Source organism: Colossoma macropomum, unplaced genomic scaffold (genome assembly GCF_904425465.1).
Source record: "Colossoma macropomum unplaced genomic scaffold, Colossoma_macropomum, whole genome shotgun sequence".
Taxonomy (NCBI): domain Eukaryota; kingdom Metazoa; phylum Chordata; class Actinopteri; order Characiformes; family Serrasalmidae; genus Colossoma; species Colossoma macropomum.
This window is the reverse complement of record NW_023494793.1, coordinates 6,716,352-6,743,648: the sequence shown is the minus strand read 5'-3', so window position 1 is coordinate 6,743,648 and position 27,297 is coordinate 6,716,352. Positions and strand designations below refer to the sequence as shown.

Sequence of the window (27,297 nt, the reverse complement as noted above, 5' to 3'; positions counted from 1 at the left end):
GAATTGCTTCATGTAACCATCAAGTAGCACAGAAATTATGTTGCATGCACCTCACATGCAACTAGCTGCATGAAAGCTTCAATGTACCCCTGGAGGAACCAGATGAGACCCCGATTTTACTTTTTCCGCTTACAAGAACATCAACACATAAGTTGTTTCTGTTTTACTCTTGTTTACTTTTTGCCCATTATGACACAAGTGGATATGCTTGGCTTGGGCTCTTTCATCAGCCTAGAGTGCAAGTGGGGTTAACTTCAGCCTCACTTATCGTCCATCCTTAGTTTCGTCGTTTATCCTCTCACCTGCTAGTCAGCGCTTGGCAGGCTCATTTCCACTATGTAATTATATACAGATATTAAAAACACTTTCCGTTTACACTCTGATTGGGGTTTTTTTTATCGTTATCCAATCACAATGCACCCTGGTGGGTTTACACCTGCCTTTTTATAATGCAATCCGCATTGATGCAAGCTGTCCTGGAAATAATAGTGCTGCAAAAGCTAACAGAACTTTTCAGAACCCTCTATCTGCTCCGTGGTAAGGGGACAACCTTGCTAGCATTATATTGTGCATTGTTTATTGTATATTATATTGTATATCTATCCAATGAAAAACATGTCTCCAAAATGCTAAGTTTACAGGAGAGGGCAAAAACGTTCCTTACTTTCAATGTAAGTTAAAGTAAGGAGATTTTATTCCCAGCAATTCTGAAGCACTTTTACTGTTCCAATCATCGTGAATTTTCCATACAATGTAAGGGACAGCAGCTCAAATTACGCAGAAAACTAAAAATCGCAAAACAAGATACTTGGGGTATTTTTTGGACAGTGACAATATAATATATAGTGCATTATACAATCCCCAGTTGCCAATTCCATCACAAGCCCTTGGTGCATAGACACTGATGACGATCTTCAGAGACATTTCTGAGATAAAGTGACTCATTCACTCTGTGCCTTGCTCTGTGCAATGCACCATATAAATGTTAGTACAAGCCTTTTGAGAGACCCAACCCAAATCCATAAATATTCAGCATTAATGCACCATAAGAGATTAGAAGCACAACGGACATCTGACTATAAAACTGTTCTCACTGATCAGGGACCGGATTGCGTTCATGTGTCATGCACAGGTGTTTCCGGCCTAAAGAAATATTTTGGTGAAAAATCAAATGTACAGAATCGGCCCCCCGACCCCAAATGAAGCTGATGGATGCACTGAAAGCAACAAGGCAAATGTAGCTAATAGATATTGAAAGATTACACTGCCATTTAGCATTGTGCAAACTGTATGCTTAGATCATCACACACTTAACGCAAACCTTGAGAAGTCTAGTGAAACACTTATCTATTAAAGCCCATTTTTTTATTTCTGGCAGCAGCATATCAAAATATTGACTTTATTTTGAATTGAAATGTACTTTTATATATATATCTACTTTACTATACATCTTGATTTCATTCACATTAATTCATGACAGACTTGGCTGAAAACTGAAAATGAAACCACAAAACGTTAAAAAATAAATGAAAATGGTTTACGTAAAATAAACGTACTAAACTTATTATGGTATGTAGGCTAGGTAACAACACAGAACTCATCCTGTGCAGTGAATTGTATTTTTTTACTGTTGTTCTGCTGCTGTTCAAGCTGTTTGAACGTCTCTTTTTGTAGGACTATGTCATCTTTGTTTTTTCAGCCGAACTTTTCAGCTGTTTTTCTCATTCTGAAAGCCATTTTTGGCCAAAAATGTTCAGTGGCTGAAATTTCGGTACATCCCTACTATAGACGGTCAACATACAGACACATTACTCGACTATAAAGTTCACTGTTTTGAGAAGGTTAATACATCATGATGAATCACTCATTTTGCTAACATTAGCTAGCAGGCTTGTTGCTAAATCATGGAGGCATCCATGCCCCCCCCCCATTCCGAGCTCCAACTTCCCATTTCTAAGTTAAGTCGAATGCAGCATAAGCTTGTTAGCATTAGCCATGTAAAACTAATAAAGTACACTTCAGACACCAAATGCAGTCAGTAAATACATCCTAAATGTTAACCACTCTTATCGCTAACCTAAGCTAGCTAGCTTGTTGCTAACTCATGGAGGTACCCATGTTTGTCCCCTCACTGTACCTCAAACGCAAAGAAATCACCTAATTCCGAACTCCCACTTCTTGTTTCCAAGTTGAGTCAAATGCAGCCTTAGCTTCCATTACTTGTTAGCATTAGCCATGTTGTCCAAGACATCAAATGTGTCTTAGCTGATCAGCTACCATTGAGCAAAAAGGAAACTGCGCAAATGAAAACTGTGACCAGACTGTTGTGTTTTATTCCTTCTACATTCTCCAACCTGCTAGAGCTCTTGACCTGCCGCTCAGCTCGGCTAACCTGGCTGGGAAAAATGCCACAGTGTCAGTTAAATGAATCTGCAGTGGCCTTGCTGCTCTGGTCCCCCCGGTTGCATGTGCTTGCTGGCCCTTATGGCGTCAGTGACTGGAAAGGTTTGTTTGGCCAGGGGTTTAAGGCCGACTGTAGATTCCTACGTTTGCAGCCTGTTCACACACAGCCCATGCATCTGAATGAGGCAATGGCGTTAATGGACAGGGTAGCATGGTTACTGGGCAGGGAATGACGTCTCTAAAGCGTCTCCGAGCTCTGTGGAGGCAGCTGCTGTATGTCACACACGTAGAGGGCTGTGTGAGCGCGTATGTGTCTGTTTGCATCTGATCTTTAAATGTTTTGACCCAATTACAGCTGTGCCCCTGTGTTGGGGGAGGCCTAGGCCCGGGATAAAGCCGCCCTTTGATGGCACTGACTCAGGGAAAAAGTGAGCGTCTGCACGGACAAACTGGCCTAATTCAGCCCGGGCTGAAGCTAACAGGCAAATCAGTGTGAAGAGTGAGCGATTTGAATAAACAAATGACCTGATGGCCTGTTCCCTGCTGTTTGGGTATGTGTGGGAAAGGGAGAGTGAGGAAAGCTAATAAAGCTGGATTCAAGATTCTGTATAATGGAAAAACAAATTTTCCTTGCTTAAAAAGGTGTTTCAAAGTTACAGTTAATGTGTGGAAGCCACGGTGCAAAATAGGCCCATTTCAAATTAATTGTAACTGTGAAGTCACAACCATGAGCACAGTAACATATGACTGCGCATTCAGCCAACAAATATTTAGCTTTGCCTTCACATTGGAGTGATATGGAGTGTTGTTACTGCTGACAGTCTGTAGAAAACTTAAAGTGGAAGAAGTGCGGAACATCATCATATGCTGTGTTGTTACTGGCCATCAGTAAGCAAATGGATCCCTTCAGCCATCCAAAGAATCCACACAACCATGGCTAAAGTTTATTTGTTATTTAGTATTAATATTTTTAAAATTCCTGGCTGAATATTACCTGGGAAGCCTGCTTGCTAGCGATGCACCAAAATGAAAATTCTTGACCAAAGCCAAAAGGGAAATTCAGAGAAGTGACAGATAGCTAGAGGACTAGTTTAATTTGATACAGCTTACTGTATAAAATTAAGTATTAAAAGTCATAAATAAAGAATATAATACTTCTCGTTTTCTCAAAGCTCCTCCAAAGCTGACATCAATCAGTGACTCCGTTATAACATCTGAAAACACCTTGTTCTCAAATATGTAAAGCATGTGGCCATGGCTTTGGAACTCCTGCCTAGCAGTCTGGGGTTTCTCCAGCAGGGGGCACCACTAGCACACAAGTTACTGTAGTGTTTGTCATTTAGAGAAGGAACAGCCTAAACCTTAGCAGCATCTAGCAAACACAGGCGTTCACAGAAATAACTTCCAAAATGTTTATTACCAAAAGATATTACCTAGTATTAATTCTGTGTTTCATTAAAGAATTTAATGCTAAAATTCATTTAAGTAAGGAGAGCACAGAACACAGTTCTAAGCTGCAGAGGAGGATTTTTTGAGTGACCAGTAACCAGAAGGTTGTGGGTTCAGATTTCATTGGCACTTGGCACTGCTGTGCTGCTCCCAGACTGGGTGTAGTAAAAAAGTAATAAAGTACATAACATTTAATTAGCGTTTTTCTTGTTCATTGTTTGCAACTATTAAAACAAGCCTAAAGTAGCCATATTGGCTGTTTAGCCACATTACTTGCTAGCTATAGTTACCTAGTCGCTAACTCTGGTTGTACTGTGGAATCAATGTTGTGCACATAAACCTCTACATTTACACAGAATTCTGTGCAGAGTTAAGCTACACGTTCTTCACAAAAATACTTATTCTTCCAGCATACATGCTAAAAACGTGAGAATTAGCTACATAGCTAGCAAATGAACAAACAGTACTCTAGCTCTCTAGTAGCTCTCTAGTAGCGCTTTACCTCCGCCACTGTGAAACAGTACGCTCCGTTTTCGGTTGCTAGATAATTGTTCCTACCACAGGTGGAATAATGGCGGTGGTGTTGCTTTTGCCGCAAATAGACGATGATCACAAAGACCAAATGCTGTTTTCTGCACAAACTGACTGCAAAGACACAGGGATTAAATAAAAATAAGCACACAAGCAACTTCTCACCAGGATTTTTGTAGGGGTTACTCTACGTTCATACCGGCAGCGACTTTTCGCCTCTTGTCGCCCAAATCGCTGGTCGCTCATCGCCTGTGGGCATTTCTGAACTCGAGCGGACCGTTGGTTTTCATGGTTTCACTGACGGCAAACACAAATCGGATGCGTTCCCGCTAAAAATAAAAATCCTGGTGAGAAATCACTTTTGTGCTTATTTTTATTTAATGCCTGTGTTTGTGCAGTCAGTATGTGGGGAAAACAGCATTTGGTCTTTGCAATTACTGTTTTTTTATCAGCAAACACACCGCCGCCATTATTCCATCTCTAGTATGGACAGTTATCTAGGAACCAAAAATGGAGCGTACCGTTTCACAGTGGCGGAGATAAAGCGCGTACTACGCTGCTCAATGCTCAATTCCTATTGCTCCCTAAAACAAAATGAAACACTAGCATAAGTTTTGCTTCAGACCACATTTATTGGCTTTTTTAACATTTGTATCGTTAGCTGTTCGAATCAGTTTAAACCCAATACATTCATTAAAAAGTGAACTCCTCAGCCGCCGTTCACTCCTCTGCTGACGTCGCCATGTTCATGAATCATGTTCACGCAATGAACCTCAGGATATGTTGGCTGGCGAAGGGTCCACCCGACGGATCCTTCATTGCCATGTAAAAGGAGGACACATTTCTTGGCCGCATATGAAGGAGCCTTCGAAATGGGACAGTCTAGTTGCGTCGCTGTGGCGCAATCGGCCTTCAAATGTGGCCTCTGAAGGATGCAGCCCCTGAAATGGGACGCAGCTTACGTTGCTTTGCTCCTCATTTGCATAAAGTTAAATCCTGCCCAACTTTGTGGCGTCACTGACTCCGCCCACTTTGCGTCGCCAACGTTCGCGTCGCCTCCTGTCGCCGGAAATTGCCAGCTGTCATTGAAACAGAACGACGTCCAGCCACTTTATCGCATTGCATCGTTGCCAGTGTGAACTCAGGGTTGGAGCTAAAGGGAGGCTGGAAAAGTAAGGTAGTAAGGTAGTCATGTAAAAAAAGAATGACCTTTTTAGGACATAAAACACAAATGTTAAAAGTGGATTTCAGGGGCAAAAATGAAATGGCTGCTTTAAATATGTGATGTTTTGCCAGGAATTGTGGCCCAGATTTTCTTCTTTTACCCTCATCTGAGAGCAGTTCTGTGGTGCCTTCTATTGGGCTGAAACTTTAATCCTGGCTGGTGCTAGATCAGTGTTTTTGGTTCTCAGTTTCAGCTTTCTTCTACACTCCTATCTTTTCCTCCCGCTCTTCCTTTGATGTTGTTGCTGCTTGTCATCACTCTCTGTAATCGTCCAGCCTAGAAGTACAAGTGATTTGATAAAGGGCCTTTGTGTCAAGGCCACGTTCGTAAGTGCACGTTCACACCACCCTGTGTAAAATACTGTTCAAAGCTTTGTAATCACTGCATATACATGTCTTTGTTATTTTATATACAATAATAATGTATACAATGTAAATGCAACTTTTACATGTAATTGTATGTACCTTAAGTTTTTTGAGAACAACAAGAACTTAATTAAAGAAGTAAATGATCCACAACATACTGTAATTCTGTAAAGTTACCAAATTCAGGATTTAAAACACCAGATTTGAGAAATGAGGCATTCAAGATGATAATTTTATTATAATTTCATTCTTGATATTTTAAGGTTTTTACAGAATCATCTACAGCTCTTTTCATCATTTTGAACGCAGTAACATTTCTGTTTATTTTCTGCTTATTATTTGAAACCTGTAAAGTTGCCAGGGGAGTAATATACAGTTGCATGCAAATGCTTGTGCAGCCCTGGAATATTTTGCTGATTTTCTAAGTATAAAGATGTAAACAACCTGTGCAGCAACCTTTTTTTCTAATTGCACAAGTTAGTTTGTATTTAATTAACTTTAAAAAAAGCTTAAAGATTTGGACACCTTTCTAGTCTCAAAACGTAACTCACTTTACTTTGGTTGAGTTGTTAAGTAATCTCATGTAAGCTTGAAGACGGCAGCTACTGCTATCTTTAGCTATGCTTTGTCCATTTTTATAGATAGATGTGTCATACAGTGTCAAAGACTGATTTGTTAGGACTGGTTAGGCAGGTCAAGAATTGTCATTAGAAGTTCACTGATGACAATTTCAGAGCACAATAAATTCTCTGACTCTTCAAAACTCGTGCTAACACTCAACAATCAAGCAGCTGGCTGAGAATCTAAAAATAAAGCAAATTGTTGCCTATAAAGCTGTGAAAGCCTATAAAAAAGATATCCAAATGCTTCCAGCATGTAATTTCCGACGTCCGAAATAGACCTGCAGGAAGATTTAGCTGACACAGGAATGCTGCACTGTTCTACTGGGTAGCGTTGCTTGCGCAAACATGATCTGCATGGGAAAGTCATCAGAAGGACAACCTTACCTGTGACCTGTGAAATGCAAAACAACATCTAGATAAGCCAGAGCTGATTTGGAAATGTGAAGTTTCTGACTGTTGAAGTGAAAAGGGAAACTCTCTGGCCACATCAAGTATGTCTGGAGAAAAAGCAACAGCATTTGATGAAAAGAACACCTTGCCAACTGTTAAACATTGGGTGGATCTGTTAAGCATTAGGGTTGTGTGGCAGCCAGTGACACTTCACAGGAAGAATGATTCCACTAAATATCAGCAAATTCTAATAGCAAACATGACACAGTCAGTTAGGAAACTGAAACTGAGAAGAGAATTGGCTTCTACAACAGGACAATGATCTAAACCATATCTCAAAGTCCACCAAGAACCACTTCAAGAAATCCAAGCGGCCCTCATAGTCCCATGACTTGATCATCGCTGAAAATCTGTGGGTAGATCTTAAGTATGGAGTGCATGCAAGACAGCTTAAGAATATTGGAGAACTAGAAGTGTTCTGCAAGGAGGGTGGGTGAAAATTCCTAAAACGGAAAGTGGCTACAAAAAGCATTTGCACGGTGATATGTACTAAAAGAGGTGTCTGACACCAACAAAATATATAATTTGGCCTTTTGCAATCAATTGTTGGTGGTAATATGTAATTTAGCCTTGTGTATTAGAATTATTGTATGTTTGTAAGTGTAACAGCATTGGTTTTATGTAATTTAAAACAGTGATTTCAAACTTTTTGAATGTGACTGTATGCGCATAGCTGGCCATATTTGTTTGTCTCACGTTGCCACGATTCTGGAACTTTCTGAGATAACATTTTCCCAACTGAAATCAACAGGCCTTGCTCTGTGTGGCCTCCCACCTCTCTCCACACACACACACACACACACACACACACACACATACACCCACACACAGCAAAGCCACTGTGCAGGAGCCAGGGCCCCAAACCCCACCACTTTACTCACTTTCAAACGCGTCTTTACCTTCTGTTCTGTGTATGCAGTGCTCTGAAGAGGAGCCACCTCAGATTCACCCACTGAACTGACTCTAAACCCTGTTTATTGGGTCATATTTGATGTTGCTTTAGTTTCTAGCAGACATTGTAATGGAATTCAAATTTTGCCATTTTCTGATTAAGATTCCTTGTTTGAAGAAAGCAGCTCTTTCAGTGTAGCTGATGTACCTCCAAAGCTTTTCACTGGAGGCAGCATCTTTAGTGTTGCACTGGAGCTAAAAGGCTACTGTACGTAACAAGTAATATTACAGCTTATAAGTAATATAAGTTAAAACACACTTGCCTCAAACCATTTTAAGTTGTTAAATAATCTCAAATACACCGACCAGCCACTTTATTAAGTTTCACCTCCATGTTTCTGCACTCATTGTCCATTTTATTAGCTACACTGACCATATAGGAGCACTATGTAGTTCTACAATACAGACTGTAGTCCATCTGTTTCTCTACACACTTTGTTTTACTCTGTTCTTCAATGATCAGACCCCTACAGGACCACCACAGAGCAGGTATTATTTGGGTGGTGGATCATTCTCAGCACTGCAGTAACAGTGACGTAGTGTTAGTGTGTGTTGTGCAGGTACGAGTAGATCAGACACAGCAGTGTTGCTGGAGTTTTTAAACACCTCAGTGTCACTGCTGGACTGAGAATAGTCCACCAACCAAAAATATCCAGTCCACAGCGTCCAGTGACCACTGATAAAGGACTAGAGGATGACCAGCACAAACTGTGTAGCAACAAATGAGCTACTGACCCTGACTTTGCATCTACAACTAGGCAGGTGATACTAGGAGCGGACAGTGAGTGAAGAGTGTTTAAAAACTCCAGCAGCACTGCTGTGTCTGATCCACTCATACCACCGCAACACACACTAACACACCACCACCACGTCAGTGTCACTGCAGTGCTGTGGTGGTGCTGATAATTGAAGAACAGGGTGAAACAAAGTATGCAGGGAAACAGATGGACTACAGTCTGTAAGTGTGGACCTACAAAGTGCATCTATGTTTAGAATCTGCAGTAGCCATGCACTGTTCTCCACTGCATTTCAGAGTGAAGTGAATTGCTTCCCTCACCAACTGATGGCCACTTTGGGGGCATGTTTAAAATTCATACAGCAAAACAGAGCAGAGGCAGCAGACTTTGCTCTAGTAGTTCCTGTGTCAGTCATTTATGTAAATCTGTATTGTCGTCTCTCACTACAGTCTAGCACGTTATGCTAAATTCTGATAGTACTTAGCATAATTTCACTATATACTTCACCTATTTCCTGCTAAAAATTTCAGCACTCCCAATTTAAAACACCTCCCCGCATCCCTGTGACGCCGTATGACATACAGCTATCTTTAAAAAAGGACAATACACAGCTAAAGCAGTAGTAGTAGCCATCTTGAAGCCTCAATTCTGTGTCTATTTAAGATTTCTTAACAATTCAAGTATCAAGGCCCAGTCCCATTTCTTATTTTTACCGCTTGTTTTTGAGTGTCACCTTGCCCCTTGAAACTGAGTTGCAAGGGGTAGTGGTTGAAATCTTCCCCTACAAAATGGGACCCTCAAATAAAAAAGAACATTACTTCATTAACAGGCTTACATTTAGGGCATCATATGCCTTTAAAGAGGGGGATAAGACAATTATTTATTATTGCCCACCCCTAATTCTTTGGTGATATGAAGCTGAAGTCAGATATTCACCAGCTTCTTGTTTGAATTGTCCTGTTCCACCTTTAGTAGCAGTTAGTAGCAGTTATTCCTCCTCTTCAGGCATCAGAACTGATCGATAGTTTAGATGCAGCACTAACTGGCTGGGTGATATTTTCTTCATGGCAGAGGATAGAAATGAACAGTCAGACACCAGAAAGCAGATAAACTGCACAAATATAATAGTAGTAATGGTAAAGTGAATTTTAAACACATTTTAGTTCTGCTTGGTCTAAAACACTAGTAAAATAGATCCAAACTGACAGATGCCAGCTAGCTAATAATCTACAGAGCTCATTTTCCAATTTCCGTGATTGGTGAGGTATTAGCTTCCATTACATGTTAGCTACATTAGTAATGTAGTTCCAGTGCTAAACTAAAGAAGCAAATTTAAGCAAGATGTGATTCATTTTGCTCTAAAACACAGCAGTAACTTAAACAGTGTGTGGCTATTGCAGGTTTTGAACGTGTAAACAAAACAGAATAAAAACTCAGGCTCTATCCTATAAAAAGCACACATAGACATTTGCTAAGCTCGAAAAATTTAAAGCTCTGTTCTTTTGCTATTTTTCTGTTTTTAGTAGTTGCAGTTAATCAATCCTTAACAATATTCAACAACTTGAGGACTGTTACTTGTTAGCTGTAACATGTTAGCTACATTAGCCTTGTAGCTCTAGAGCAAAACTGAAGACATTGCTGAGGAAAATAAAGCTAGTCTAAACTGGTTTATGCTGGTCTAGTGCTGGTCTGGTGCTGCTTTAGCTGGTCACCCAGCATGGTTGATCAGCATCGCAGAATCCAAAACACAACATAGACTGGTTTTACTGGTGATTTTCCATGCTGGTCTGCACTGTTTTTCTAGCGAGGCAAGCAAACTTCACACACCAAACCTGCCTTGGCTGTTCGACTGGCTGTTTTCATAAACCTCTTACTTTAAGACGTGATGTGGCGCACAGACCCATAAGCAGTGCTGCAATGTTGTAATGCTGATGTGTCCTTGAATGAATTCCTACAGCTTATGTTTCACTCACTCCCATGCGTTCCACAGGGTGTGACAGTCCTACATTAACAGTGAGTAACAGCAATACGCCATGGGTGGTGCTGTGCTATATTGCTAAACACTCCGTTGGGAATTCAACTCTGACGACTCAAAATGAGGAAAATCTGCACACACAGCCTGCAGACCACACACAGCCGGCGCGTGATTTTTGGAGCATGCGATGATGCGGGCACTGATGATCCTGGGAGCGCTTCAGGACATCCTCATGAGGAATGTGGGTGGCCTTTGGCCTCTTAGGTGGGTGTCAGTAGTTGGGGGTCAGGGTTCAGCAAGACACCAGCTGATTCCACACACACTATCCTCTCACACCAGAGTGTGTGAGACACTCGCCTGTGTACTGCTGACCTCATGTGAGTTCAGTGGCTGTCCTGCTAGAAAAAACAGCATAGACCAGCATGGATGACGTTTTGGATGCTGGTATGCTGGTCACCCAACAGACCATTTTCAAGCTAACAGAGGACCACACATTGACTGTTGGTATCAGAGGAGCTGAGGGGGTCCTATGTTCCCTATATATGTTCACCTGGTCCTTTATTATCTCATTCAAATGTCTAGGAAACAGAGCCATATGTTCCTCTGGCCCTGTGTTCACCAGAAAAAAAAATGGCCTATGTTGTGTTTTGGATGCTGGTATGCTGGTCAACCAACATGACCCTGATGAGTGACCAGATAAACCAGCCCCAGACCAGTACTAGACCAACGTAAACCAGCTTAGACCAGTATGGAATTCATGCTGGACTGTGCAGTTTTTTAATATCTGCTATGCTGCCAAATCAAAACCAGGAAATATAGAATACACTGATGGCAAATAGCTTTCAAAATTAGCTACACACCATTCAATTCCAGCTGTCACTCCAACACCAGCAACTCAAATTTATGCTCTCAGATAGTCTTTACTCTCAAATATGTGTAATTTGAGCATCAGTTAGCTGGACCCAAGCCTGTACTGTAGTGTGGCACTTTTAGCCTGATAAATAATTAAGCTAGCTTTAGCTTAGTCCAGAAAGCAACAACTCAAAACACCACAGAACAGGTTTGATTTTGGTTTTCTGTCACACCAGCACCAGTCAGTCCACTTTCGCTCTTTCACACATGAGCACTGTCTACACTTGTAACAGCAGACCAGACGAAATCGAACCTTTGGTGTGTGGCACTGTTTGGATACGTTTGCTAGCTAAGCTAACTAGGAATTCTGCTAGAGAGGCTAGCTAGCAGGCTATGGATACAAACACCACAGAAATGGTTTTGATTTCTGTCACTCCAACACCAGCTGCTTGACTTCACCCTCAGATTTTAGTCAATATCATCTAAACTTACATCAGTGTAGTTTCTGTTAGCCGTAATAAAACCTGCTCTGTGGCGAGTGGAGCTGTTAGCAAGCTAAGCTAATGTTAACTAGCTCATCTCTCCTGGTAGGATTTTGCAATTGATGTTAGATTGATGGTTTGACATTTGTTGAATGATGTATTGAAAATTCAGTGTCCTGCTTTCTTTTATTTAGTGACAGTCTATGCAAAAGGAACTCTGAGCACGGTCAGTAAGCATTCCGCATCGATGCACGTCCATATAGAAATGCCACTGGAATAGTTACCCTCCATGCTTAAAACCATTCAGCTCTACATTGGATTAGAGGCCTTAAAGCAGGGATGCCAATCTTGGCTCTAGAGATCTACCATCTGGCAGAGTTTAGTCCCAACCCTCATTTAACTTTACCTGATCCAGCTAATGAAGGCTTCTGAATTTTAGAAGCAGGCATGTTGGATCTGAACTCTCCAGGATGGTAGATCTCCAGGACTAGGATTGAGCAGCCCTGCCCTAGAGTCTAGTCCCAGTGGGCTTTAATTACAGTATTGAGTTGTTTTAAGTTAGTATTAAATGTTCTAAACCTTAATTATGCAATTAAAAATGATACAATATAAATATTGTGCATTTACAAATATAAATAATGATTTTAATGTTTTGATTGGTTGCAGATAAATCAATTATGTTACGTCCATTTAATTATTGTTTATAGAAGTGAACTGAAAGACAGCTTATTAATGTATTTTATTTATGTGCACCAAGACTTGAATAATGCAACTTCCAAGCATTACTTAATTCACTGTGGGAGGACAGAATGCACACTTGGATGGTTTATTTCCACCCATCATGGAGTTTACCGACACTTCTCTTCACGCAGGTACAGACTCACTCACACACGCGTGCACTCTTGTTGGATCGTCAGTCTGATGCAAATCCTGGTGAGTCAGTGGAACACCAATTCCATTACAGCTCAGAAGAGAAACACAAACCAGACATTTACACTCTTCACACACAGTAATGTGTTTGCACCAAAAGTACCAGTTTTCTTGCCCGGTTCGTATGTTCATCATCACAGGTGTGCTTTTGGCCCAAAGGTGAGTATTTTTCACGTACACAGGTGAAAGTGTGGTACATGTACATTAGTGACAGCGTCACTTCAAAAAGAGAAAACACCCCTGGTTTGTATTAATTGACCTCCTCCACTCAAAATTGTGTTTTATATTTGAATGGATTATTGTAATTAAATGGGTTGGTATTTTTGTCAACTGTGTTATCATAGTGCATAGTTAACAAAATTCCATTGAGAAACACAGACTTTCTCAGTGCTTTCATTCTCAATTCAAGGTGTACTGTATAGAGGTTGGTTGTGTACATCACAAATAGGCTTCTCAGTGTATGTGGAGTGATTTTAATCCAGTATGAATCTGCAGTCTGTGTAGTTTTACAGTCTGACAGTAATAATTGTGGAGTGATTTTAATCCAGTATGAATCTGCAGTGTGTAGTTTTTACAGTCTGACAGTAATAATTGTGGAGTGATTTTAATCCAGTATGAATCTGCAGTCTGTGTAGTTTTACAGTCTGACGGTAATAATTGAGGAGCGATTTTAATCCAGTATGAATCTGCAGTGTGTGTAGTTTTTACAGTCTGACAGTAATAACTGTGGAGTGATTTTAATCCAGTATGAATCTGTACTTTTGTACATTTAACAGTCTGACAATAACAGCTGAGAGAGTCTTTCTTATGACAGTGATTACATGCTGCTACGTTGTAGCCGTAGAGCAGGTTGGGCTGCTGGATGTGGGAGAGTGTAGCTCAACCTGTTGATGTGTGATGGTGTGTAGCCTTGCCCACTTTGACCCCCGCTGGTGGAAATGTTTGTCTGGAATATTAACAATGGCTGGGATTGAGCCAGAGCGTCCGAATGCCAAACACTCTTAACACCCCCGTTACTCTTTCCTTTTCTCCCTCTCTCTCTCTCTGTCTCGTTCTCTTACCCACACACACACTGCCCCTCCTCTCTGCCGTTGTGCGGTGTGAGAAGGCATGCACACACATCCTGCTTTTGTGGGGCAGGAATGTGTGGAATTTGGACCACCGTCCTCCGCCCTCCGGCCCATCAGGAGCTCTAATGCATGGTGCATCTGAAGACACAGAGGAGTGCTGCTGATGGGAGGCCTCTGCTCATGGAGCTTTCTGTACATGGTTTTGGACTCTTGTCTGGTAGAGAGCAGGGATAGTGTGGGATTAGTTTTTAGAAGGGGGTTACGTGATGCAGACCAGCCCACCCAGAACTGTACTTCAATTCAAATGTTCAAGCATGGTGTTAAGTGTTTAAGTATAGTGAGTTCCAGTTAAAGTGCAGTGAGCATACAGTCCCATGAGCTTGTGGAGCTCAGTGTGTAGATATGCTGAGTACACTGGGCGGATCAGGGTTTAGGTCAGTAACAGTCCGTAGTTTATGTGCTCATTTTACTGGTGTGACCGGTTTAACAGCTTGTGGGTAAAAACTGTTCTTGAATCTGGTGGTTTTGGCTCGGATGTCCTGGTACCTCTTTCCTGACGGCTTTCCTCTGACATCTGTTGTTATAGATGTCCTGTATGGGTGGGAGGGCAGCTGCGGTGGTGTGATGGGCAGTTTTCATCACCTTCTGCAGGGCCTTACATTCAGCAGCAGTGGCTTCTCCTGCTACACATTAAAATACAGCATTGCAAAGTTACTTTTACCCATGCATTTGTTTTCCTTTTCATTTCTTAATCTTATTTATATGCTACGCTGAGATAACCAAAGTGGGTAGCTTGTGATAAAATGAAAACTGGTAAAAGCTTTTATCTTAAATGTGACCAAATCATGACAGTTAACATCTAAAAAAGTAATGCTGACTGTGAAAGTCAAGGTCAGCATTTCACACTGCCCATCTGCTCGTATATGTCCTCATCCTCCTTAAGCCTTCTCAGTGCCACCTTGGTTTTTGGGGGTTCTTCCCAGTGCTGTCCATCTTCACATGATTCGTGTATAAAGATTTTGACACTGGTCATGCAAAAATGTAATGAACTCTACAGAGCACTGCCCATTGCGTCAGCCAGTACCAGATTCACAGCTTGGGTTGATACATTAGCTCACAATGACCAGCCAAAATGCTACCACCCACTCTATCATTTGTGGATAACATATAATAATGTTTTCATCAAATAAACAGCCCTTTCACTGCAGGTAATTTGGATAAAATCTGTTGTCAGGACAGACGACGTAACGTTTGATATTTAATGATAATAATTAATAATTTAATGCTAAGTCTACTCCAGTTGACTTAGCAGTTGACTGCCATCATGACATCATACATAATAACAACTCTCATGATAGTTACTGGTAATGGTATCATGCTACTGATATACTACTGGACATGACAGCATATGAGAACAGTATAACAGGTTTAATGGCACAGTTATGTCAATGTTCTTCAATTTCCTCAATTCAAACCACGAACTTCCACTACTAACGTATATCATGGTTTAAATAAGAACAACCTTTTAAAACCTGAGCAACAGAATAATCTGAATAATCTGAATAAGCAGAATAATGGGTAGTGCTGTCACCTCACAGCAAGAAGGGCCTGGGTTTGATTCCTGGCCGAGCGACCAGGGTCCTTTCTGTGTGAAGTTTGCATGTTCTCCCCATATCTGTGTGGGTTTCCTCCCACAGTCCAAAGACATGCAGTCAGGCCAACTGGACATGCTAGATTGCCCCTAGGTGTGAGTGTGTGTGTGAATGTATATGTCTGTCTGTCTGCCCTGCGATGGATTGGTGACCTGTCCAGGGTGTATCCTGCCTTCCACCCAATGACTGCTGGGATAGGCTCCAGCTCCCCCCCGTGACCCAGAAGAATAATGGGCTTAGAAAATGTGTGGTATGTCTTCTACCAGCAGTGTACTGTAGTGTACGAGATGTGGTCGCAGCATTTAGCTCACACATGTTGTTTCATAACACTGTCTGACAGGATGTGTCCAGTGTTGTGGCTCATCAGGCTCTCATTCTGCTCTTCCTGGGGTCCTCCTGCTCAGAAGGTGCTCCGTTCCTGTTCTGGGCGTTGTTAAGGCTGACCTGAGGCCCGGACTGACCTCTGCCCCAAAGTCTGAGAAAGCACCTTTCAAGTGCTTCAGAGATGACAATGGGAATGTTTGGTTTTTCCTCTAAAAACATGGGAACGGCCAGGGCTTTCCTGGAACACGGCCTGCCATGAGGAAAAGCTTGCAGGGAGTTCTGCAGCCTGACAGGAAAACCTCACAGCAGAAGGTGTGTGAGGATAGCGCAGTGTGTGTGTGTGTGTGTGTGTGTGTGTATGTGTGTGTGTGTGTATGGAAGGGGAAGGAGCTCTGGATGTTGGATTGTGCTGTGCATTTGTGGAGAACCTGTGCAGAGTTGTTTATGGGGGTTTTCTTCTCCATCTGCATCAGCGCTTCCTATTATAAAGGAAAAGCACTCACAGAGCGGAGTTCCCTCCGCAGTTTTTCCACTATAACACACTCACACATGTTTTTGGACACTGGAAAAGAGCAGCCCTTCCACTGCAGTTCATTCTTGGAAAAATATCAGTGGCTGGGAGCTGCATGTTGTCATGTGCTTTTCCAAGTGTAGGAACAACACAGTTAGTCCGTTATTAATTCAGTTTACTATATACTCTACAGGCCAAATGTATGGAAGCAACACAAAGTCCAGGCCAGAGGCCAGATCTAAATCAAGAATGGCAAGGGACAGCAGTGCACCAAAGGTCTACCCATTTAGGAAGTTATCTTCCCACAACATACAGCACATCCCTATAATGCAACCAATACAGAATGACTGACGCATGCAAACTAGGCCGGAGCGACGTCATCAAATACCACTGATGATTGTCGGGCAACCTGATGGCGATGCTTAAAAGGTGATATTCGACGTATTGAGAAACTGGCAGAGAACCAGAGAGGTGAACTGGGGAGGACCACTTTACCGTTAAACAGCATTCTAAATGTGTTGAGAAATTGGGGTTCACCTCCAAAAGAATGTGAGAGCATGCCAACATAGCTGCCTATTAGTTCTAACTAAGAACTGTCTTACTTTATGTTAAGTTTAGCTTGAGTGCATCAAACTGAAAATAACTGCAGGCACGCTTTGAAACTTAATTCAGTGTGACTCGCTGCAGTAAAACAACCAAGCTAAAGTGACTGGGTATTACTCTAGAGCAGCTAGCTCAACTTTTAGGCTACGTTCACATTACAAGCCTCATTGCTCAAATCTAGTTTGTTGCTCAAATCCGATCTCTCTGACATGATGGTTCACACTCCTTTAGGTAAATCTGTCATTAATGTGAACGAACTGGCATCCTGAAATGACCCGCATGGCACATCCTACTCAGTAACGTCATCAGCACAAACTAACGAGCAGAACGAGCTTCGTTGAGAAAAAAATTAACTCTCATCAGCTCTCAGCTTCATTATTAGAGCGAGACGAAGGTGAAAAAGGTGAGATGTGTTGCTTTTTCGCCGTTTACAGACTTCTGTTCAGCGCTGCTGCCATGGTGACGTTGAATGATGGAGCACGCGCAGTGGAAAAGAGGCACATGAATTCCGATCTGAGCTTCACATTAAGGTTACATAGCCATGAATCGGATATGTATCCGATCTAGGACCACATATGAAAGTGGCTCAGGTCTGAAAAGATCAGATTTGCGTGTCCACACAGCCCTGAAAACATCAGACCTGCGTCACATTAGGGCAAAAAAAAGGGATTTGTGCCACTTCAACCTGGTAATGTGAACGTAGCCTTAGAAGTAGAGAAGCTTCCTCTGAACAAAACAAATGTGTTTTGTATGTGTAATCACTGAACCCCAGAGTGACTGTTGTGACAACAGAATTCATTTTAATATATAAAACATAAGGGGAATGGCTTTGGAAAGCACTTGCAATCTAAAGTTCCTCCAGCAGGGAGTGCTATTAGCATGCAAGTCACCATGAATCTACACCAGAAGGAGCGCATGAATGCATGTTTGCAGTAATATCTATTTAAACGCATACAACATTTAGTTTCAATTGGAATGCATTTTGCCATGCATTTATAACAGCATTAACAAAAAGTAGTGGGTTTTGCGGGGCAGGATGATTGGTTGGTGGGACATTGCACCACTAAATGAACCCCTGATGATGGGCCTGACTAAGTTTGTAAAAAATAAACATGAATATGCTACTTTTTCAAGACATAACAAAGAGTAGAACACTGTAAAAAGTGCAACAGTTGTTGACTGTAAGTGTTCTTCAAGGGAGCTAACAGATAAATATGAAATATTTCATAAATTTGTTCAACATTTTAAGAAATCACTTACTTCTATTGTGCTTTTGGTCTGTAGTGCACATGTTTCCTTCTTAACACTATGACACCTTACGGTGAAGTGTGTGTGCATGCCTTTTACCCCTCTGCTTCCTTGCTCTCTGTGTGCTTATGTCAGAGGGGGTCTCTCTCTCTCTCTCTCCCTCTCTCTCTCTCTCTCGCTCAGTATAAGGTGACCTGCTCCAGCTCTGATCCTCCATAAAACTGAACTGAGCTCTATGAGCTATACACTCTCCCCAGCTCTCCTTGGATTTAACTCTGGATTTCTAACCTGTGACTCAATTCACTGACCAAGAGGTGAAAGAGGCCGATACAAAGACAGCCGGTCAGTCAGTCAGTGGAGTGCTGAAACTGCTTGCTGCGTGCTGGCTTGACATTTTTGCCGGATTAATACTTAGATTCTCTCTTTGTTTGTTTGGTTGTTTATTTTTTAATCTGGTTAAAGTGGTACTTAACAGGACTTGTGGGAAATGTATTCTTTAAGGAGTGTAAGGATGCACACTGCTATGGGTGCTTTATTACTGATCCTCTGCGCTGCTGGAAAAGTGAGTACACCGTTTATAGATGTCTTCTTGTTGCCATTCATTCAAAGGGTGCATGTTGATATTGTTTTGTATATCATGATAACATCCATTAATATTTCAGCACCAAGAAGGTAGTAAATGCTAAATAGTATAATTTAATTATCTGTGTTCCATATTTTTTATTCATTTATTCATTTTCTTGGAACTTCATTCTTGACTTTTTACATCTTTCTCTGACATTTTAGAATCTTCTATAGCTTTGTTCATCATTTAGCAATTTATAATTCTGATTGCTTTATAATTTACAACTTACTAGCCACCTTTCTTATCCTGCAAACCTACAATGATGCACAGTTCTTGCATATTAGAACCATTTTAAACAATTAACAAGCGAATTGATTCCAACTGTTGAACAGTGATTCCAAATGTTGGTTCCAGTGAATCTATAGTCTTAGATTAAACACTCGCTATGAATTTGAACCGGACATCCATCGTTTAATGGGACTAAATGCAATGTGAGTGCAATAGACAGCTACATGCTCTTTACACATAACTTCATTTAGCTGTGGCAAACAATCACCTCATGCACTGTTTACATGCTAATATTCAACGTGATTCGCTTTGCTTTTGTTGTGCTAGAAAATGCAGCTGAAACACATTTAACTAACCCTGGTTCCTCATCATTATGCATGTGACTGATTGTAGCTGTGAGTTTGCGAGTCATGAACAGTGATCTTCATTAGGACCCACATACGTTCCTACATATCTGTATCTGTGAATGCAATCATGCGCAAATGTTTGAACAACACTGGTCAAACGACATGTTTTGACGAAAATAAGTTGACACATACTCTACAGGGGACAAACCTAAAATCTGACATTTTTCTGCAAATTTTAAGCACAGTTTATTCTTATTTGCTGAGTTGAACTTTTGCACAGGCCTTTTTGATGTTTTTTCAAGATGTTGAAGAGCATTTAAATGTACAAAAGTGTGTCCTCTAGGATGTGTGAACTTATTTTCATTTAGAAATAAAAAAAAAAAAAGCTGACCGGGGTGCACAAACTTTTGCACACGCCTGTATATTTATTGTTATCCGGATAAATTATGTCACATCACAGTGTAGTATGCTTTCCTGAACATGTTGTGGATATTGGCAGTGCTTAGAGAATATCGACCAACTGCATGTTCCATTAAAAAGAGAGTATAATTAGTCCTGTTGGGTTTAGTGCAGCGCAGTACGTGAAACGTTGAATAGAATTCACTGTATGAAATATGAACTTGTGAACTTGTTTAGTTACTTATCAAAGCTCAGAAAAAATAAATATCGTGATGCATATCCTCTACTGGGAAGGTCTTCAATATCGTGATATTATATTTTGGCCGTATCGTCCAACTCCACACTACATTTGGTGATGATTCCTTGCTGATTCCTAGAATATGGGCTGGCAGTTCTTTGGCTGAATGACAAGTGCAGCTTATCTTGGCTCCAAAACAGCTCTTGTGATATATTGGCTTGCGTACATGTTGTACGCCCATGTCTGCTAAGTCTAACATTTCTCTCCATTGTATCTCACTCCATCCAACTGATGCTAGAAGAATGTGATCATATGTGGAAATGTGGAAATCTCTACATGGTCTATTTAGCTCTATTTAGCAGAGCTTCTTCACCCATACTAGCCATGCTCTTTGGTAGACAGTGGTCTTCTGTCTATTCAGAGCACTGCTGGGGACAGATCTGTTAGCCCCAGGTCACCTAAAACTATGGGACTCTTCATCTCAACCCCATCGACTCTGCTTTTCACTCTCCTCCTTCAGTGTTCAGCTTCAAACCTTCCTCTTTTCTCTGTCGTTTCCACATAGCTTAGAGCGATCCCTCATAAAAGCTGTCAGTGTGGTCTTCAGAAAAGGTCACAGATGTCTTTGAATTCAGCTGTACATTATGTAATTGTGAGCCGTTACCCTTTGCCCTCCCTCCCCCTGCTGTGGTTTTCCAGGTGGCGGGTGGCTGTTCCGGGCCGTGTTCCTGCCCCCCGTCTCCTCCTTCCTGTCCGCTGGGAGTGAGCTGGGTGCTGGATGAGTGCGACTGTTGTAAGGTGTGTGCGCAGCAGTTTAACCAGGACTGCGGCCCAGACAAACCCTGCGACCACATCAAGGGCCTGCGCTGCCACCTAGGGGCCGGAGGAGACCCGCAGCGTGGCCTGTGCAGAGGTGAGGATGGGCAGTGCATGGATTTAACGGTGTAAATCTCTGACTTAAGAATGATTCGATTGAATCAATTCTTTAGGATTCATTTTGGTTCGATTATGTTGGAATTATTTTTTACACAGTTCTGTACACAAATATGACTGGAGGTGCTGTTTACTCGGTAGTGGAGTAGACAAGTCATAGACTGGACAATAAAAACAATACATCAGCCTTTTTTTACATTCAAAGAATTTTATTATGATCAAAACATGAGCCTATGCTTCATTATAATCATCTTATATTATAATTGATTAACCTGTCCAAGGTGTTTCCTGTTCTCCACTCAATTAGTGCTGGGATAGGCTCCAGCACCCCCCATGACCCAGGAGAATAAGCAGTTTAGATGAAATGTGTGTGTATAATTGATTATAATTGATTGTAATATTGCTAAATTGACACTGTTTTATCAATCCTGAATGATTCTGAAAGTGTCAGTCCAGTATTTGCCGAACTAAGTGTATTTTGAGTATTTTTTGTATGTGCACCCCCCGAGCCCTATATTAGGGGTCCTGGATGGCAGTTCAGTATTTTCTCTACTTAATCACCTACTAAGCCTGCTTACTAACTGCTGAGTTCAATCAGAAAGCAGGGATGTCACCAACATGCTGTTTCATGTTTCTTTTTATTTAAAACTCAAAGCCATTTCCTTTTGGTCACTTAGGATTAAGATCAGGTTAGATTTAAGATGAGGCTTTTTACATATAGATACATTATATAATATTATACAGAGGTAGTACGATCACATATTGCACACATAAATGTAATAAATATGGGACATACACTCTATGTACATAAGTATTGGGACACACTTCCTAATCATTGAATTCAGGTGTTTCAGCCACACCCATTGCTAACAGGTGGATAAAATTAAGCACATAATCTTACAGTCTCACAGTAGAATGGGTCGTATTAATGAGCTCAGTGACTTTAAATATGACAATTGTGAAATTTCTGTCCTGCTAGATCTGCCCCTGTCAACTGTGCTATTATTGTGAAATGGAAGCACCTAGGAGCAACAATAGCTCAGCCACGAAGTAGTAGATCACGCAAACTCACAGAGTGATGCACAGTTCTTTTGCTGATGTTGCTTCCAGAGGCAGTCTGGAACTCTTTAGTGAGTGATTGAACAGAGGATTGGCACTTGGCAGCCCCACTCTGTGAGTTTGCGTGGTCTACCGATTCATGGCTAAGCTGTTGTTGCTCCTAGACGCTTCCATTTCACAATAATAGCCCTTACAGTTGACCGGGGCAGATCTAGCAGGACAGAAATTTCACAAACTGACTTGTGGCAGAGGTGGCATCCTATGACACTCCAAAATCTTGTAGAAAGCTTCCCAGAAGTGTGGAAGCTGTTATAGCTGCAAAGCGGGGACCAACTCCATATTAATGTCTATGGATTTAGAATGGGATGTCGTGAAAGCTCCTGTTGGTCTAATGTGTGGGTGTCCCAATATTTTGTCCATATAGTTTATTACTATTATTATATTCACAAATTGTCGCTATAGTAACAAAACCCCAAAACAGCTCTTTCATATATGCACAATTCATGTGGGATAAGTCATTATAACATATGTACCATATTGTAACATATGTGGCATATATTATTACATATAGGTACTTACTTACATAATGCATGTGGGAGCTATCAGTGATAACTGTATAAACCAAACTTGTCCATGTGTGCTCCCTTCTCAGCTGATGCCCAGGGTCGTCCGTGTGAGTTCGGCGGCCGCGTGTTTCAACATGGTGAGGACTTCCAGCCCAGCTGTGAGCACCAGTGCAGCTGTATGGATGGTGTAGTGGGCTGCATGCCCCTCTGTCCCCACCACCTGCCCCTACCTGCTGGGCACTGTGCCAACCCACGCCTTCACACCCCGCCTGGACGCTGCTGTCAGGAATGGGTGTGTGACGATGACAACCGCATCAGCGAAGACCCCCACGATACCCAACACTCACAACTCCACACCAACCACATCAGTAAACTGCTGCAGACACCCAGTGGCCACCAGGGCAGAGGAGAAGGCTTCCAAGGTGAGTTTATTTCAGTCACTACTGTACTATGAAAAGTGTGTTTTTACTCAATTTTTACTGATTTTGTTTCAATAGAAAAATGTTATCGATTATGTAAACATTTTAAAACATCCTATTCACTGCCCAGTCCATGCAATCCACATATGGAAACTATACTGCAAACATGTGAGGTTTTATATCTATCATGGTTGTGATATCACAACCACAAACACATTTACTCAAGACCATTCAGCTTATAGCAGTTTAGCTGCCTGTTCACACTGAGGTGATATGGTGTGCTGTCACTGCAGACAGTTTGTAGCATTGAGTGAGGTATTAGAGTGGAAGATGTGGGGAAGATGATTAAATGTTGTGCTGTTGCTGCCTGTCGGGCAGCAAATGTATCTTCATAACTATCCATCTTAAAATCACAAAAACAGCTTGTTGGGATAAAGAGAGGATGGGAAATGGTCATTGTAAGTGGACATCTGGGGAGTAACGTAGAATATGGCCCTTTAAAATTTGATTCATTCTTGCATTAGTGGATTTGTATGGCTACTAAGTACACGATCTCTGATAAAGTGGCCAGTGAGGTTTATGCTAACCTCTTGTAACACTGCAATGAATGAAGTGGCCAATGGCTGTATGGGTTGATATAATGAACCATAGTTGCACTCTATAGCAGGGGTGCTTGAATGTTTTGTCTTGTGGGGCCAATGTGCAATGTCTGTGGTGGGCTGAGGGCCAAAAAGACAAAATAATACACAAATAAAGTTTTTAAAGTGTATTTCATGACATTAAACTACATTGTGTGACCAAACTACTTCAAAAATACAATATAAAAGGAAAATAAGAAGTGCAACTTTCTATTATGCCACATCAAACATCCTGATGGGCTAACTTTGGTCCAGGGGCCACATTTTAGGCAGCACTGTTCTATAGGTTTCCTGTATTTTTAACATTTTAAGATCACCACCATAGTAAGAATCTCTGCTGAAATCTGTTTTGCAGATGCTTAGCGTGCATTACTCTCATTGGCCATGATGCTTATCCTGGCTCTGTGTGCTTCTGTTCTGTGCAGAGTGGGCATCACTGCCCGTATCTCAAGTGCCCATCCCTTCCTCCAAGTGCTTCCCACAGACCACAAAGTGGACCCAGTGCTCCGCCTCCTGCGGCTTTGGAATCTCCAGCCGTGTGACCAATGGAAACCCGCAGTGCAAACTCGTCCGAGAGACGCGTCTGTGCCAGATTCGAGAGTGTGACATCACCCCAAATGTCAGGGTAAGGCTGGGAGCAGCGGATCCAAAAAACAAGAGCATCAATCCACTGTAGTTTAAAGGACCAATATCAAAACATACCATTCAATCACCAGTTATATGTCTATATATAGATATTTAGTTGCAAAAACTGTGCACTTTAAATATATCATGGTTGTGATGTCAGTTAAGGCTGTCTGTTCAGCCTGCATCAGTTTAGCCTGCTCAAGCTGAAGTGGTACAGAGTGTTGTTACTGTGGTCAGTCTCTAGCAGTGTTATTGCAGTGAAATATGTGCAGAAAATGATTAAACATTGTGCTGTTCATGGCTGTCAGGAAGCAAATGTATCGTTGCAGCCTTAGTTATGATGGCATGGCAACAGATGGACTGCAGTCTCCCAATGTACACCAGCAAAGGTGGAACTACTGTAAGGGCTTCTAATTGTGGCCGATATATGTACACATACCAAGCACTTTATTAGGAACACCTTCTAGTTTCTACGCATGGTCCATTTTATCAGCTCCACTTACCATATAGGAGCACTTTGTAGTTCTACAATTACAGACTGTAGTCCATCAGTTACTCTGTATACTTTGTCAGCCCCCTTTTACCCTGTTCTTCAGTGGTCAGGACCCCCATGTTAAATCTATATGCCACTTAAAGACTGTGATATACATATACTATATAACTCATAAATGATTCCTGTTTGTCTTTTACAGAAAGGCAAGAAATGCAAACGGACAGTGAAGTCCCGAGAGCCTGAGCACATCACTTTTGCGGGCTGCAGTACGGTCGAGCGCCTCCTGCAGCGGACGTGTGGCTCTTGTGCGGATGGCCGGTGCTGCAGGCCATCACAGACCCGAACGGTCCACCTACGCTTTCACTGCCCCGACGGAGAGAGCCTCACACGCAGCGTCATGTGGATCCAGCGCTGCCGCTGCAGCAAGAGCTACTGCAGCGTGGACAGAGACAGCTCCGCTCCTGCGGTCAGCCTGCACAACGACATACATACCTTCTCACCCTGATCAAACAGAGGAAAACTGGAATTTACGCAAGTTTCCCTTTACCCAATGTAATCAATCATTTTTGGGGGTTTGCTTCTTTAGTTTTGCACTGGAGCTATAAGGCTAATGTAGCTAACAAGTAATGGAAGCTTAGCTTATACTCTGCTAGTTTGCATCAAACAAACTGCAAACTGCTGCCTAAATCATCACACACATGCCTCAAACCGCATTGAGTTGTTAAAGGGGCGTTTAGGCCTAAAACTTGCATTTAATATGTTGTTTGTGTTATTAAATATTCTGTAGTGCAGCACTGCATCCCTCAGCCTCATTGGCTTGACAGAACTCACAGTTTTGTCTCCTTTCTGTGTTGCCGTCCATTAACCCCTTAAAAGGCCAGGGCCCACCAGTGGGCCCAGAGTTTTATTTCACACTTCTATAACTTAAGAATAGCTCAGCCAGTTTGCACTGAAGTCACTGTAATTACTGAATAAATTTCTCTCACTATAATATCCAGCATGCATTGCAGAAATACATCATACGACCAATGGGAATAACCCAATTATGATAAAAAAGCACTGATATGGAGGCTAAAAGGAGGCTGCCTTTAAAACTAAAATTGCTTATAGTTTTTCAAAAGTTCCTCCCACCTTCAATATACATCATCAGAGGGGGGTTTTAACTGTAAAATCTCCCACTAGAGATGACTGCAGCACAGTGGTATACGGCAAATAGGCATCTTTACAGCAGATGTAGCAATGGTGAAATCTTTCAAACTGGCCAGAGTGACACTTCAAGACTTGTTTGTGTCGATCCTGACACTGTATGACATTCTGTTATGTATAAAAATGGACAGAATGGTCAAAATATAAGCGTCTACTACTCTTTTTAGCTAGAATGTGTGTTCAATTAGTTAGCTACATTAGCTGAAAAGCTCTGGTGCAAAACTGAAGCTAACAAACATGTCTAGGCTGATTGACTACGTTTGGGCTAAGGGGGGGGGGACTGTAAATTTTCGCTATTTGCTTGCTAAACTCTAGCTTTCACACATGCTAAATCATGTGTACTCCCTTGTTTAAAATGAACAGTGGTCAGAGTTGAGTGGTCAGCAGGACTGGAGACACACTCTGACTCCCCTGGTTCAAGACTCTGAAGATTCCACGCCATCTCCATAAACCTTTGCACTTTTCACCGCCACCTTACAAAGAGGTCATCCTGTCCTGTTTGACTTCAGCCATCCCGGGATCAGTTCTCAGCTCGGCCTGTGTCCACTGAAGAGTGTCTGAGAGCTGCTTTTTGCTGACTGTGTCCAGATCTTGTGACCAGCTTGAACTATTGGACGTCTGGATGCTAAATCCATCGAAAAAGCCTGAACTATGGGATGCATGCTCGGCATTACCACAGTTAGATTTTGCCTTATTTATTTTCCATTCCAGACTACTTTCCTGTAATTAGGGATGGGATGGGATGAAAATTTCACACTCACACATCAGTGACCAGAATTATCATGTTGTTCAATATTATTATATCATATTGATGAGTTCTTGTATTTTTATAGTAACACCAAAAATGAACCATTATTGAAATTAATATAAAGTGATCACTATTATTGTTTAGATTATAACTATGTATAAGTGTGTGTTGTCCTTGTATGTGGGAGTTTTATGGGTTTTATAATGCGGGACATTTATATGCAAGAGTTTCAGCACCTCTGGTCAAATGACGTTTTGTTGATTTTTTTAGTGAAACTAAATTAACACAGCTGGCATGTTGAATTGGGGACCTTCCAGGCAAGAGATTAGTGTTCACCTTCATTTAACGCTCTTAATTTAGTTCATGAAGGCCTTAATTAGCCGATGAGCT

The 27,297-nt window shown here is 41.6% G+C and overlaps 1 protein-coding gene across 1 annotated transcript; it reads left to right on the top strand.

The window, feature by feature from the left end:
• Positions 1 to 18,546: 18,546 nt before the first annotated feature.
• On the top strand, positions 18,547 to 26,685 carry ccn1l2 (cellular communication network factor 1, like 2). Its single transcript, XM_036578297.1, has 5 exons — positions 18,547 to 18,943; positions 20,918 to 21,131; positions 22,863 to 23,198; positions 24,259 to 24,458; positions 25,153 to 26,685. The coding sequence occupies exons 1-5, from the start codon at positions 18,869 to 18,871 to the stop codon at positions 25,456 to 25,458; spliced, it is 1,131 nt and encodes a 376-aa protein (XP_036434190.1). The 5' UTR covers positions 18,547 to 18,868; the 3' UTR covers positions 25,459 to 26,685.
• Positions 26,686 to 27,297: the final 612 nt, after the last annotated feature.